The 16,748-nt window shown below is 43.7% G+C and overlaps 1 protein-coding gene across 1 annotated transcript in view; it reads right to left on the bottom strand.

Annotated features, from left to right (window-relative positions):
• Positions 1–16,748, bottom strand: part of KCTD19 (potassium channel tetramerization domain containing 19) — a 2,885,268-nt gene that overhangs the window by 2,864,729 nt on the left and 3,791 nt on the right. Inside the window, exon 2 of the mRNA XM_086945566.1 lies at positions 12,733–12,886. Coding sequence (XP_086801692.1) covers positions 12,733–12,886 — 154 coding nt within the window. The remainder of the gene's footprint in view (positions 1–12,732; positions 12,887–16,748) is intronic.

The raw sequence follows: 16,748 nt of genomic DNA, 5'->3' as shown, positions 1-16,748 counted from the left end.
ACTCATAAGTATTAAGTGAAATGACCTTTAGAAACAGTGAACCTATATCTAGAGTAAGTGGTGCAAGCACCATCTTACACAGGTTGCATTAGCAGACCTGTAGTTCCATTTTGAATGTCCTCCCATGGGTGGCATAATACATGATTCAGCCCATGGGAGGCCTCTGGTGTACCTATGCCCTGGGTCCATGGGTACAATGTATTAGGGACTGATAAGGGTACTCCAGTATCCAATCTGGACGGTACTGAAGTACATGCATGATAATTTAAGGGAGAAAGAAAATAGACTGGGGTCCTGATTAGCAAGATCCCAGTCAGACCAGTCAAAAACAGTGGAACATCAAGCAAAAAGTGGGGTTACCAAAGAAGCAGATCCTATTCTCCTACACAACCCCCCCCCCGAAGTGAAAGGACATGAGACTTACCTTGACCATTTAAGTCTTCATTTTCTAAGTGGAAATATCTGGAGAGTCCATCTGCATTGGCATGGTTACTTCCAGGTCTATGTTACACTGTATAGTCCATCCCCTGTAGGGAAATAGACCACCTCAAGAGTTTGGGGTTCTCACCCTTCTTCTGTTTTAGCCATAAGAGGGGCTTATTGTCTGTCTGAACAATGAAGTGAATGCCAAGCAAGTATGGCCTCAGCTTCTTAGGAGTACAATTACAGCAAAGGCTTCCCTCTCAATAGCTGACCAACGTTTCTCTCTGGGGGTCAGCCTTCTGCTAGTAAAAGCTACTGGTCGATCCTGACCCTCTTCATTCAGTTGTGATAACAGAGCCCCTACCCCCAACTCAGATGAATCTGTTTGAACAATGAATTGTTTGGAATAGTCAGGACTATGCAGAATGGGAGCAGTGCACATGGCCTGTTTCAGGCCACCAAATGCCTTTTGACAGCTAACTGTCCACTGAACTTTCTTAGGCATTCTTTTAGAGGTCAGATCATTCAAGGGAGTCACTATAGATCCATATCCCTTAACAAACCTCCTGTAATACACAGTCAGGCACAAGATAGCTCTGACCTGAGTCTAAGTAGTTGGATCAACCCTGTCCCTGAAGGTCTGGATTTTGCTCTGCAATGGTTGAATCTGGCCTCCACTCACAAGGTGGCCCAGGTACACAATCTTACTCTGCCCTATCTGGCACTTGGTGGCCTTGATAGCGAGGCCGGCATTTTGCAGGGCCTCCAGAACATTTCTTAGGTGGGCCAGGTGATCCTCCCAGGTGGAACTAAATACCTAAATATCATCTAGAAAAGCTGCACTGTAGTCTTCCAGGCCTATGAAAACTTAATTTACCAACCTTTGAAATGTGTCAGGTACACTCTTCAAGCCAAAGAGCATCACAATTAATTGACAATGCCCACTAGGGGTTGAGAATGCTGTCTTAGATTTGGCATCGTCACCTAGTCTGATTTGCCAATATCCAGTAGTGAGGTCAAATGGACAAACGAACTTGGCCGAGGCCAAAGTATCAATACGTTCATCTGCCCTAGGAATAGTCCTAGTGACTGCATTGAGCCCCCTGTAGTCCACACAGCACCTAATTTCTCTCTTACCGTCCTTGGTATAAGGTTTGGGTACCAGGATCACTGGATTAGCCCAAGGGCTATCTGAGGGTTCAATCACAGCCAGTTCCAGCATCTTTTGGACCTCAGTCTTGATGCTGTCCCTGACATGGTCAGTCTGCCTGTAAATCTTATTTTTAACAGGCAGACTTTCACCTGTGTCCACTTCATGGGTACGCCAAGTGGTATGACTAGGAGTTAGGGAAAACATATGTCTGTACTGATTGAGAACCTTCCTGCAATCAGTCTGTTGCTGCTCAGTGAGGCTGCCTGCCAAGGCTACACCATCAACTGAGCCAACATCAGGGTTCTATGAGAAGAGGTCAGGGATTGGTACACTCTCTTCCTCCTGTCCCTCATCAGTAGCTATGAGCAAGCCCATGTCTGCCCTGTCGACATATGCCTTGAGCCTGTTCACATGGAGCACCCTGTGGGAGTTCCAAGCTTTACCAGGTAGGTAACCTCTCCCTTTTGCTCAAGAATGATATGGCGTCCACTCCAATTGTCCTGGAGAGCTGCTGGAGCCAAAGGCTCCAACACCCATACCTTCTGTCCTGACTGGTAGACAGTCAGTACAGACTTTTGGTCATGCCAAGCTTTCTGTAATTCTTGGTTAGCCTCAAGGTTTTTACTTGCCTACCTTCTTCATATACACAGCCATCCTGGAGCAAAGACCAAGTACCTAGTACAATGTGTCTTGTTTAGGCGGTTTGAGAGGTAATTCCCATCCCTCCCTCACTAAACACAAGGGACCCCTAACTGGATGTCCAAACAGAAGTTCAAATGGGCTGTAGCCAACCCCCTTCTGAGGAACCTCTCTGTAGGCAAAGAGATGGCAGGACAAAAGGTCATCCCATTTTCGCCTAAGCTTTTCTTGGAGGCCCATGATCATGTCCTTCAGGGTTTTGTTGACCCTTTGGACTAACCCGTTGCATTGTGGGTGATAGGGTGGGATACATTTATAATTTACTCCACATTCCTTCCACATAGCAGTGATATAACTGGACATGAAGTTTGCACCTCTGTCAGTTAAGACCTCCTTAGGGAAACCCACTCTGAAAAAAAATCACAGGAGGACCCTGGCCCCACAGGAGCTGTGGTGGTTCTAAGGTCTATTGCTTCTGGGTACCTTGTGGCATGGTCCACCACCACTAGAATATATCTGTGCCCAGATGGAGTTGGAGGATCCATGGGATCAATTATGTCAATCCTAACCCTCTCAAAGGGAACCCCCACCGCAAATAGTGGTATCAGGGGAGCCTGTGTGGTACCACCAGCCTTACCACTGGCTTGACAGGTAGTACAGGAGCGACAAACCTCCTTTGTGTCCTCTGACATATGAGGCCAGTGAAAGTGAAGGACAAGCCTGTATCAAGTCTTACTTTGGCCTAGGTGTCCTGCTAAAGGGATTTCATTTGATAGTGTCAGTAGGAAGCCCTTAAACTGCAGAGGTATCACCAACCTCCTGGTGGTACCAGGCTAGGGGTCTCTACCCTCTGAGTAAAGGAGTCCTTTATCCCAGTAGATCCTGTGGGACCCATTGGCTCTCCCAGCAGCCTCAGCAGCAGGGTGCTGTCTGAGGGATTCAAGAGAGGGGCAGCTGTACTGCCCACGACTCAGATCTGCCCTGGAAGGCCCCCTGTCCCCAAGAACTAAACCTGATCAGGTTCAAGTCCTCTGAGACAGTTCCTTCACAGGGATTGAAATCATCCCCCTCAGAAGACTGAGCCTCACTCTGAGTCTGGGGCGAAGACACTACCTTACCCCTACTGCTCCTTCTTTTGGACGGCACCTGGTCCATCTCTCCAGGATCCAGGGCCTGTTCAGTGGAAGACAGTTTGGTCTGTCACCTGGTCACAGCAAACACATCTGAAGATATGCCCAACATTGCTGCATGTGTCCTGAGTTCCAGTTCAGCCCAGGCTGAAGTTTCCAAATCATTGCCCAACAAGCATTCTATAGGGAGGTCTGAGCTAACCAAAACCTTCTTAGGGCCAGTTAGCCCTCCACAGCTGAAGTTACCAACTGTCAAGGAATGGTCTGTCCTGGCATTGCTAGCATTGGTCACCTGGTATATTTCACCAAGTATGATCTGGTTTGGGTCCACAAGATCTTTTGTCACCATTGTGACACTTGTTCCTGTGTCCCTATATGCCATGGCCTCCTTACCATTTTTTAAAGGCTGTTGTCTGTATTTGACCAGATTACTGGGGCTCACAAATAAGGAGGCAATATCTATTCCTCCATCATAGACAACAACAGCCTGAGCTGGAGTTCTGACTAGGCCAGAACCCATCTCGGGTCCCAGGGTTAACCCTACTATACCCCTGTTCCCTGTACCACCACTTTGAGCTGAACTAGGGGGAACAGTTGCCTTAGGGGCAGTGGTGGCTGTTGGAGGTTCCTTGGCGCTTGGACAACTGGCTTTCATTGTCCAATGGGTTTTCTCCTTACACAAGAAGCGCCAAGGTTTATTTTTGCCTTTACCTTTGTTGGACTTTGACTCCCCCCAGATGCTGATTTTTGGGGCCCAGATGAAGACTTCTGGTCTTTACCCTTCTCCCCACCCTTTTCCGAAGGTTTAGCATCTTGCAACTACTGTTCACCACCTGTGGCCTGGTTTCTCTGCTTCACTCTGGTTCTGACCCACCTATCTGCCTTCTTTCCCAATTCTTAGAGAGAAGTCAGTTCAGAGTGCTCCAAGTACTGATACAACAACTGATTTTCCCTTGAAATCATTCACTTTGCTGCCAAGTAACCAGCTTTCTAGAGCCTTAGTAGCACAATCTACGTCTACCCAGTCCTGAGTCTGTGTCATCTGGGTGTCTCTGAACTTAATCCTGTACTGTTCGTTGGTTAAGCCAAACCCATCAATGAGAGCACTCTTCAGGAGTGAATAGTTGTCCGCATCCTATTCTCTAACAGTGAGGAGCTTATCTCTACTTTTGTCAGCAAAGAGGAGCCAAAAGATAGCTGCCCACTGCTCTTGAGGGACCCTCTGTACTTTACAGGCCCTCTCTAAAGCAATTATCCATCTGTGGATGTCATCCCCATCATGGTAGGGAGGGACTATCTTACTCCGGTTCCTACGGTCATAAGCATACTCCTTAACCCTAGGGACACTGTTGCTGCCACCATGGGATTCTAGTCCCAATTTCTGTCTAGCCTTCTGGAGTTCTAGGGATTCCTTATCTAATGCCAGTTGTTCTTGCCCAAGCCTAAGCTTGGCTTTCTTAAGCTCTAGAAATTGGCACTGCCTTTCATAAGAGTTATCTCTCTAATGAGATATGGAGGTTCCTATAGAATGTTCCGAATGGTCAGATTCTGTAGAGGGAGATCTAGATCTCCTAGGTAAACTCTGCACTCTTCCAGGAGGAGTAAAGAGAGGGTCACTGGGACCTTCTCCACCCTCTTTCTGAAGATCTAAGTTGTCCAGGTTGGAATCATTTTGATGCTCCGGGCCAGGGGTTGAGTCTAGGTCATAAAAGGTGTCCCTTCTTGACCTGTTTTCATTCCCTGCCCCACCCACTCTTTGTACCTCATCTGAACCATGGGTCTTTCTAAGGTCATCTAAGAGTGACTCCTCAATGAGACGTTGGCATTTCTCCCTGTCTTCAACTTCCTAGAAGCACACATGGCTTTCAAATCCTGAAATGTAAGTTCATTGAACTTAGAAGGCAGAGAGCCACTGGCTTCTCCTTTAGAAGACATAATTAGTGTGGCGTGGTGTATGCACCTACCTAACCTAGTGGCTAATAAATTCTCTTAGGTTGAAGAAAGGGTGTGCTAGACCCTTAATTACCCAACCCTAGGTTGAGTAGAACGTACTTATTCTAATCTTTAAGTATTATATGTGCCTGAATACTTTAGTGGTTTTCGGTTAATCAATACAAAGAGATTTATCTGGTAAGACAATGCAGGCTTGAATCCCAACTGCTGTACACCAATGTGAGAAGTTGGCCTGGTATATGCTGTCCATTAATTAAAGTGGGCACCTTGCACCGGTCCAAACGACCCTTATGATGTATGAGGTCAAAGATAACCTTTTGAAAGCTATCTGAGTGGTAGCTGTAGAGAGCAGCCTTTAGGCTTAATCTTGAAGAAATGTAAAGCAGCTTGTTTTACCAGAATATCACCTCCTATATTGACTAAAGGAAAGGAGAACCACACAGTAGTTGTATAAAAATATGTATTTATTAATATAACACTCTCTAGTATCCTCTACATGAGGATAGGACACAAAGCACACAATACGAGATCAATAGAATAGTTGTAACTAGCAGAATACTCATTGGGCACCAGGGGGAGACCAAACCATATACTAAAATAGTGGTATAACAATCACAACTTGGACCAAGACACAGTCATGAGCAAGTAGAATCGCTGAGACCCCAAGGAACCACCCAAGGTGGGTAGATAGGGACCTCATGGAGGATGGGTGCAGTGTGTTAACACGGCCGCGGACTCCGTACAATTCTATGGGAAAGTCGCAATTGCAATTTTAAAGTTTAAGGAGCCTTCTAGGAGGACTTTGAGCAAACTCTTTGGAGCTTCAGAGGTTGGAGGCCACCCCACCCTTGGATAACGTAGTACCCGAGTTACCTATCTCAGCAGAGGTCTGGAGTGGTGTCGGAAACCACCGTCCTTCTCAATTGAGGGCTGTGAAGAAGTACTGCTGCTGTGAAGGTGAAGAGGGTCCGGAGGAATCCAAGCCTGGATTCTGGAAGGAGTGAAAGAACCAGAAATCAGAGGGGACAGAGTCTGGGTCACTTCAGAATGACCAGGGGCTCGGTCGAAAAATGCCCACCGATGTCGGGTGCTTCAGGTGTGAAGAAGGAGTGCTTTCAATGTTTAACACTATGTCCATCATCCCCGTTGGTTTTGCTTTGTTCGTCCTAAGTTGGCAGGGTATGCCCAGACATGGGTCCCTTGCTCACTTGGCCACTCGATTAAAACTAGCCTGGCTGATGACGGTTGATTAGCCAGAAACCGGTCCCAGGATGCTTGTTTCCGGTCCAGGGAAGACATGGCTTGGCAGTTCGGGTTGGACTGTTTCCACGAGGCACAGGGTCAGACTGATTTGCATTTGGCCATGTCTGAACTGGGGTGGCGGAGTGAGCTAAAGAATGATGCTGGATTAAACCCAGATCAGTTGACTGGGGGTGAGTGCTTGTAATGTTCAACACTCCGTCCATCATCCCTTTTTGTTTTGCTTTGTGCGCCCTAAGTTGGCAGGGTATGCCCAGACATGGGTCCCTTGCTCGCTTTGTCACTGGATTCAAGCTAGCCTGGATGATGATGGCTGATTAGCCAGAAACCGGTACCAGAATGCTTGTTTCTGGTCCAGGGAAGACATGGTTTGGCAGTTCAGGCTGGACTGTTCCCATGAGGTACAGGGTCAGACTGATTTGCATATGGCCATGTCTGAACTGGGGTGGCGGAGTGAGTTAAAGAATCATGATGGATTAAACCCAGATCAGTTGACTGGGGGTGAGTGCTTGCAATGTTCAACACCCGTTCATCATCCCCTTTGGTTCTGAAGCCACTAGGACCAGGAGACATTGAGGATGACCAGGACCCAGAGGTGAGCTGTCCCACAAAGGATGTCGAGTGATGAGGGGTGTGTGTCCGGCTGGAGCACCAATAAGCCTTGGCAATAGCAACCCACGCAGGAAGGTCAAACAGGTTACGGTGTAGACCAGCAAGGTCCAGGGGACTCCCCAAGCAATGGAGACTCAGGGCACGTCTGGAGCAACCAGGAAAGCCCAACAGAAATCAAGATGACCCTCAGGGGGACCCATAGGCCAAAGGACCAGGAGTCGCAAGGGGACCTTAGGTAAGATTGCAACGTACCAGCCCATGGAGCACTCCGTGTGAGGAGGCCAGAGTTCTTTGGTGCAAATACTGCTCTGGGTCAGGACAACGCAGAGTCCAATGCGCAAGCTCGGGAATCACCAACAAGCATCGCAACTGCAAATGGACACATTCCACAGGGGTTTGAGTTACGCAGTCCCCACGAGGGATACTGGCCACAGACCTGCTGAGAGGGCAGATCAACCTCAGGGACCTTCGAAGACCCACCTCCGGTGTTGCTGACATTTTTGGAGTCTGCAGGAGCACAGGAGCAGCAGTCCGGTCAGTTGCATTTAATGTGCCTGTAGTTGCAGGGGAGTGACTCCTTCACCCCAAGGGAGATTCTACAGTTGCCCTTAGTGCACCACAGGTCCTGCACTGAGCCTGTATGGAGCAAGGAAACAGATAAAGTTTTGGACAGAGAGGGAGACAAAGTCGGTCCCAGTCGAAGTCCGGCAAAGTCCAGAGTGTCCAGACGGTTGAAGGTCAATGGTTTCTTCTTGTAGAATCTTGTCCACGTAAAATCTAAAGTCTTACAGCCAGGTAAGCCCTTTTGTACCCACGGGAAGGGTTAAGACAGATTTGTGGGACCCTCCTAGGGGAGGGTCAGGACAGAGGAGAGGTTACACCCATGTCCTTTTTCCAGTTTTGCACCAGAGCAGGAGCCAATGGCTCCCAGAACTGGTTTGAGCTGGACTATGCACAGGGACACCAAATACGCCCCAAGTGCAGACTTTCAGGCGCTCTCAGAGTGCACCCACACAGCCCTAATACACTAAATCCTGTCTGGTAGGTGGTCACACCTCCATGTGACAGGATGCCAATTGTGTTGCTTTTCTCGGCTCAAACTTGGCTCAGCAGCAGGAGGGCAGAATTGTGTCTCTGGTCGGCAGAATCCATTTTGTGCTGTCCGGGTCGAGAAGTCTGGCACAGGCTAGACCAGTGACCAAATGAAGCTTGCTTCAGAAGGGTGGAATCGTACCTCCCACACCAGTTACCGATATGGAGGTATGATTCCAAGGTGTTTGATACCAAACAGGATATGTTTCTAGGCAGCTGTTTTTGAGATAGCATTTACCACAAGGTTGTAATGCAACTCTACCTATATGTCCAGCTGAGTCACAGACAACCCTGGAAAATGGTCCCTGAAGGCTGCAGAGGGGATATTCTCATGCAGGGGCACCCTCTCACTAAAATCCAGCATCCTGCATTCAGGATTGATAAGGCCTGCTATAGGGGTGACTTATAAGTTTTAAGTGTAGTGACCTATAAATATAGTGAACCTATATCTAGAGTAGTTTTCACATGAATTGAAGCACTCCACATGTAATAGCCCAAATTCAGCTTTAGTCCATATAAAAAGACATCCAGAGAATCTCCCATGCAGATAATCTTCTTTTATTCTTAAAGTTCAGATCCAATCCCAACCAACGCGTTTCGCCAAGGTTATTTAACACCTTTCGGCTTCGTCAGGGCTGGAAGCAATACAAAATAATATACTCTTACCATATTATACATTCACGCATATACTTGCAGAAGAGATAGAGCCCCACTTGGCCCAATAGAAAACCCGTGTACATATTTACACACATAGGGGTGATTACATGCATGTTCTCAAAATTATAGCAACTCTTTACTGAAAATAACACCGAAACCAATCCATTAATTTCCAATGCGGAAACAAAAACTGCCTACACCGATTTGGTGAATTTGTTCATGCACAATATAAGCGGAAAATAAACATCAAGTGAAATTGCTCCCACAATTGCAAAGTATCTTTAAACATAATGCAATATTCATGTTTTACCTTATCTTCAGTTCAAAACTGCCTAGGAGGAGAAACAGACCCTTACTTTCAAGGCATGACAGGAAGACCTGCTTGATTAGACTCAGTTAACAAAAATCTTTGTTTCATACCTCAAATTCCTTATCGGGGTGCTTGAACGTATTAGTCTCTGCACTTAGTATAGCTGAGGGAACAGTATCCACGAATTTGTGACCTCTAGAATGAAATATACATCCATGTATAAACACAACTCATTCTATCTCTATTTGTGCTCTATCTCAGCATTTCCTTCTGTTTAAGACGTGTCATAGCCTCACCTGCGCTTGATCTATGTGCTCCAAAAATGAACTCCACTCGTCTTGTATCCAAATATGCAATCCTCCTTATCTGTAAATTAAAGACCATCATCAAATTCACCCCTATCTTAGTCCGATCGTATTAAAACTCACTGTTTTCTATATATTCTATTTGATGTAGCGCTCTTACCTTGCTCCTCTCGGCGTCCCGTGTACAGGCAGCGCCATTGTCCTGTCACACGCCCATTATGTGGCGTTCATGAAAATAAAAGACGGACTTACTCAGTAAAACACTGAGCGCCATCTTAGAGTGGGGAAATCTCACTAAATTCGCGTACTTCATTCTATTGACATATTAAGGCATGTATATATATAGAAAACAGTGAGTTTTTAAAAGCTTCGTAATTGGTAACGACGCACCTTTGATTTAACAGAAAAGGGGTGCAGATCAAATGAGGGCAGCGGAATGAACAGATTGCTTTTCGGCAGTGGATGAAGAAGTTGGAAGGTATGGAGAATTTTAGTATTAGGGAACTAAGTTCAACTAATACGATCTGACTAAGATAGGGGTGAATTTGATGATGGTCTTTAATTTACAGATAAGGAGGATTGCATATTTGGATACAAGACGAGTGGAGTTCATTTTTGGAGCACATAGATCAAGCGCAGGTGAGGCTATGACACGTCTTAAACAGAAGGAAATGCTGAGATAGAGCACAAATAGAGATAGAATGAGTTGTGTTTATACATGGATGTATATTTCATTCTAGAGGTCACAAATTTGTGGATACTGTTCCCTCAGCTATACTAAGTGCAGAGACTAATACGTTCAAGCACCCCGATAAGGAATTTAGGTATGAAACAAAGATTTTTGTTAACTGAGTCTAATCAAGCAGGTCTTCCTGTCATGCCTTGAAAGTAAGGGTCTGTTTCTCCTCCTAGGCAGTTTTGAACTGAAGATAAGGTAAAACATGAATATTGCATTATGTTTAAAGATACTTTGCAATTGTGGGAGCAATTTCACTTGATGTTTATTTTCCGCTTATATTGTGCATGAACAAATTCACCAAATCGGTGTAGGCAGTTTTTGTTTCCGCATTGGAAATTAATGGATTGGTTTCGGTGTTATTTTCAGTAAAGAGTTGCTATAATTTTGAGAACAAGCATGTAATCACCCCTATGTGTGTAAATATGTACACGGGTTTTCTATTGGGCCAAGTGGGGCTCTATCTCTTCTGCAAGTATATGCGTGAATGTATAATATGGTAAGAGTATATTATTTTGTATTGCTTCCAGCCCTGACGAAGCCGAAAGGTGTTAAATAACCTCGGCGAAACGCGTTGGTTGGGATTGGATCTGAACTTTAAGAATAAAAGAAGATTATCTGCATGGGAGATTCTCTGGATGTCTTTTTATATGGACTAAAGCTGAATTTGGGCTATTACATGTGGAGTGCTTCAATTCATGTGAAAACCGTTTGGGCCTAATCATTTGATTACGCAGAGAGGAGTTGGGTGTTTTCCTCCTATAACTTTGAAGCACCCTTAGAGTCTGTTGTTGCGTTTGGAATAAAGGGTGTGATACTTCTTTAGCGCTTGCATAACTCCAATTAGCACCCGAAGTTTAATCTATATCTAGAGTAAGTGGTGCAAGCACCATCTTACAAGGTTGCGGTAAAAGACCTGTAGTTCCATTTTTCAGGGTCTCTCATGGGTGGCATAATACATGCTTCAGCCCATGGGAGGCCTCTGGGGTACCTATTCCCTGGGTACATAGGTACCATATACTACGGACTGATAAGTGTACCCCAGTATCCAATCTGGAGGGTACCAAAGTACATGCATGACAATTGAAGGGAGAAAGCAGATAGACTGGGGTCCTGAATAGCAGAATCCCAGTCAGACTAGTCAAAAACAGTGGAACATCAAGCAAAAAGTAGGGGTAACCATAAGAGGCAGATCCGACTCTCCTACAATTTCCAATACCATTACGTTATGATAGGAGAATTGTATGTTTCTTTTGTTTAAAATGTGTTTACAAGCATTTAAACCAATTTCATTTTCAATGTTTGTGTATAATGAAATCACATCCATCGTGATGAGCCTAAAAATGTCCTGCCATAGAATCTCTTGTAGGTGTCTTAGTAGGTCCCTAGTATCTTTCGAAGAAGAATTAAGGTCTTGAACATAGGGCAGAAGGAAAAAATCAATATAGTTTGCAATGGGTTCCAGCAGAGACCCTTTGGCTCTTATTATCTGTCTTCTGGGTGGTTTGGTTGGATGCTTGTGATTTTTTCTTTTTACATTTTTTGTGGCATTTTCAAGCTTCACATATATCATGCTATGTGTACAAACAGCAACTTATTTTCATATCTCCTGTTAATCACATTTTGTGCAATAGACCCCCGCTAGAGACTGCCAACAAAAATTATCCCACAACTTTCTATGAACTCCCTCCTCATCCCCCTGACCCTTCTCTGTGTTATGTACTAAGTCCAATAGTACTAAGAGGGCGCTTTAATAAATCACATGGTCTTTTGATGTCATGTAGTATTCCCCATCTGTTACACTTCATTCGTGCTTATGAAAGGCTAGGCAGCTTTACATCAGCCTCATTGCTACCTGAGGTACTCAGCATTGCCAGGGGCTGTTCATCCTTTATCTCTGCTATCATTTGAGACCATGCCTGAAGGTCGTTCTCGATATTTTTTACGTCATCTTACTAACTCCATACGAATCAACTCCCCCGTGGCCCATTCATGCATATCTTTCAACCACCTTCCACTCTGTGGAAGTCTAGGGCTGAGCCATGATATAGCAATTTGTCTTTTTGCTAGGACCAGTCCCAGCATAAGAAACTGTCTGGTTAGCTTCTTGCCCTAAGGTGAGGGTATTACACGTGAGTGCGACCTGATTCTTAACAAATTGTAACGTTGGAGGATATATATTTATATAGATATTCACACACACACACTCAAGCTTAGACCATTAATTTAAAAAACAAACATACATAAAGTTATATTAACATTTTAAAGTATCACAAATGGAATTGTACATTCTGAATAGAAGCTAAAGTAAAGAGATCAAGGGGATACATTTTTCACAATGTACATGTTCATGAAAAGCTTTATTTGTTTGTTATGTCAGAACTGAAGGATTCACAAATGCGATGGATATGCATATCAAAATAAATATGTCACTAGTATATTTGAGCTAATATGTGCAGTACCTGTATATGCTGGACTTTTAATGGGAAACTCTGATGGTCTGTTCTTACATTTACGTGTTTTCCAATAGTTCATAGATGCCCTTTCAGCCACTGGAACATCAGCAGTCGGTCGTACACGCAAATTGTGTTTCCCTTCCTTCAAGTTGTCTAAAGCCTAATGGAATAAATGTCACATTATTATTGCAATCCAGGGACTCTCAAACTGGGGAAAGGGCAATTATAAAAAACAAAGTTTGAAAGTAGACAAGAGTAATTTGATAATTCCAAAGTAAATCAAACAGCTGCACAGCACCACAATGCTGTATTTTCATTGCCTCCAACCTAATCAATATCTATCCAGTAGATTCATTTCTAGAAGCTAAGACAGCCCTCTTTACAGTCACAGCTCACAGTTCACTTAACTTCAAAATATAACAGCTACATGTGAAGAGCCCATGTTTCTAAAAAAAGTAGTTTATTCCAAAAATGAGGGGAGAGCAGGCTAGTGAGTCCTTCACCATTCACAAAGTCAGCTCCATCTGTCTCCCTCCATCATAACATTCTCACACAGAATGAACACATCATCTACTATGACTACAATGACCATTGCTCCCCACGACAACAACTTAGCAACACGACACGACTTAGCAACACGACACACATTTCTCTTTTAACAGGATAGAGCGAGGTGAAGAAACAACATTTGTAAACCCCTCGTGAAGTCATTTCCTCATAACTGTAACTTTTATTAATTGTGTGGTTTGAAATACTAATCAACGTATTATAGAATGCACACACAAATACACGTGGGAATATTAATCTGCTTGCATGTAAAACTATAACTGACTAATTTAGTAATGTTGTTCATGGTGTTCATTAATACAAAGCTTTAAATTATTCAAAAGCGGCATAAATGTGCTTTCTGTTTATGTATTTCGTGGCAAAAACATGGAGACAGGCGAGTATACCATGCACATGTGTTGCTTATTTGCTAGGTAACAACTAACAGGGAAAACCTTAGTATAGGGGGAGGTAAACATAAGGGCTATATTTCAATAATTAACATTTATTTGAGTTTGTTTGTTGATAGTTCCCATTCTGGCTCGTGAGGCCAACTTAAAAATAGAGGTTTTCGATCACTGTGAAAGTGAAAAATACTGTGAACGCGCGGCTAGAGCCGAGATTGAATGTGAGCTGTCTGTGCCTGAGCGAGAGTGGTTCAAGGACGGCTTGCCCTGAAAGTCCGGATTACTGCCAACAAAATGTGAACAACTGAATTTCAAAACGTGGGAAGGAACCTTATATAACAAGTTGAGGATGTGACCAAGCTGGACACTTTTAAAACAATGAACTCTTTAATTTCCGCTGATGCTACAGACATTGAATATTAGACTGATGAGGTGATGCTCATCCACCCTCACATTTTCCAATCAGGACTTGAGTTCGTACTGGTAGTTACTTTTGTAGATAGATAAAGTTAGTGAAATAGGGTATAAAAAGACGTGACTTTTCTTAAGGAAAAAAATCTCTTCTCGATTCCCTCCTGAGATGCTGTCGGAATGCTGATTTTCCTGAGATGTGAGACTTTGAATACATTTTCTTTTTTCTTTGAATGAGAAATTAGTTTTAGATGAGGATGTTAGTTAGGGAGTTAGGAGAAAAATGAACTTTGGGAACTATTTGTCTTTTGCTAATACTTATGTCCTGAAACCTAAATAATAATGTCTATTTCTGAATCCTTGAAATAACTCAATATAACTGTTTGAGATAAAACTTTTACTCTTTTAAGGTTATTTTTTATGAATAAAGAAATAAATAAAGTGAATAAACTGTTAGACATGCTAAACTTTGCTTTTAATACAAATTAGATAAATGGAGAATTAAGATGGTCTTGTATTTTCCTTAGCCTAATTTTTTACTAGCAGATCCATTGACCATAATGGTGGTGTATCTGAATAAAATGTCTCATTAATAAAACCATGGTAAAATCCCTTTAAACTGCAGGTGTATATAGTATAAATATTTAGTTTTGAATTAGACACTCTGCTATGATCCAGCTGCTCTCCTTTGAATCACACCGATCCATGAAGTAGGATGAAAAGTGGTTGTGAGTAACTCGCAGTGTTATGGGCCACACTGATGAGTAATGTATGATTTGGTACTTCAGGGAAAGGTGATATGGTTTTAGAAAACATTTCCGGAGTAGCGCAGCATCAGTAATTAGCTTGGTAGCAGAGCATTGGTTGCTATAGAATTAGCTAGGATTATGTATAAAGTGATATATAAGGGTTTTGATGTACAGAATTATGACTAACAAATTCATATTTCAAAGCTTTATTCGACATTAGTCATAAAAGCAATTCCTCCCTAACACTATACAAATAAATACTATATCTAAAAATACTCACAATAAAATACATATTAAACAATTGACAGTCGAATACAATGCACAATTAAAAACATTTACTTGATTCATAAATTGGTAAAAAGAATTCTATCCTAAAAACCGTATTTTTAATCAGATACAATATCTAATAAAGTGTGAGTGCGGATTACCCAAACCCAACCAAGAAATTTGGCTATGGCAATTGCAAAGAGCGGCAAACAATCTGTTTCTAATATTCTCAGTGCAGTCGCCTGGCTACGAGTGCCCAGATTTAAACAAACTGGTCTTAGCCATTTGCACCTTGGACTAGCATATAGTGGGCAGCAAAACAACAAGTGGGAGATATGCTCTATTTGGTCTTTGCAATAATAACAGTTCTCATCCCGTGATGAAAACCAATGTTTTTTAAAAGCATTTACTGGGAGTGTTCCTACTCTGAATTGGAAGTATAACTTCCTGTCACGCGGCCTTTCAATTATATCCCAATAAGCTTTGCAGGATGGAACCATTTTAATATCCAAAAAGCGGCCAGTTAGATTAGCTCTAGACCCAGCACAATAGATTGAGGAAAACACCATCTACCAATATATTTCTTTCAGTTTTGCTTTAGTTGGAAACTTTGTCACATCCATATTACCCCAAAGATGGTCCAGCTTTAACTTTGCCAGTAGACCCCTCAGATCTTTCAGCCAAACAATGCAATGAAATTGATCAAACTTGACAACATCTAACAGTGCCGATGCATAGTGGGCTAGTTCCGGCGTCACCATCAGGCGCCTCCAGTACAACAATGGGCGCAATCGTGCTATGTCCTCAATGCTTCTCAGACCAAGGTCCAGTTTCAATAGGATTGTGGGTGTACTTTGCGGGACCGTTACCAGCCGACGCAAGAACCTGTTTTCCGCTGAACCCAGGTCTGCTAAATTTGAGAAACCCCAAAGTTCGGAGCCATACATACAAGCACTCAGGACTTTCATTTTGTAAATTTTGAGGGCACAATTTATTGGCTTTGTCAGCGAGGCTCTATGTTTAAGTGCAACTGCTCCTGCAAGCTGGCTAAACTTTAATACTGCCATGTTAATGTGAGACTTCCATTTCATATTATCCTGTAACGTTATTCCTAGATAGGAAAAAGCCTCAACTTTCTCTAGAGGAGTGCCCTTATAGGTAATTGCACCTTTAAATGTGGACTGGCGGTTCAAACACATAAACTTTGTCTTAGTAGTGTTCAGCTCAAGGCCCCGACTATCGCAAAAATCGCCAAATGCATTTACAGCCTTTACAGCCTTTTGGAGACCGCTTGGGGTGCGTGACAGTATAAGCGTATCATCCGCTTGTGGCTCAATGGTTAGAGCGGCAGACCCTGATGCAGAGGTCTAGCCCGGGACCAGGGTTCAATTCCCCTCCTCGGCGGGTCTTGGGCTCAAAAATTCCACGGACCTGATAATTCTCGCCTCGGTGCCTATTCCAATCATAGAGTCCCACTCTGCAACTCTGGGCAATAGCTTGCTTAATCTCCACAACGGCCCCCACAACGCTAAAGATGCCTGGCCTTCACCCTGGGGATGCCCAGGAGTGGACGCCTCACAGGGAAAGCCAGGACGGGTTCCACAGCGGTATTCGTACAAGCGCCTTGAGACCCTTGCGGGTG

Source organism: Lissotriton vulgaris, chromosome 12 (assembly GCF_964263255.1).
Source record: "Lissotriton vulgaris chromosome 12, aLisVul1.2, whole genome shotgun sequence".
Lineage (NCBI taxonomy): Eukaryota > Metazoa > Chordata > Amphibia > Caudata > Salamandridae > Lissotriton > Lissotriton vulgaris.
This window is presented reverse-complemented; position numbering and strand designations above follow the sequence as displayed.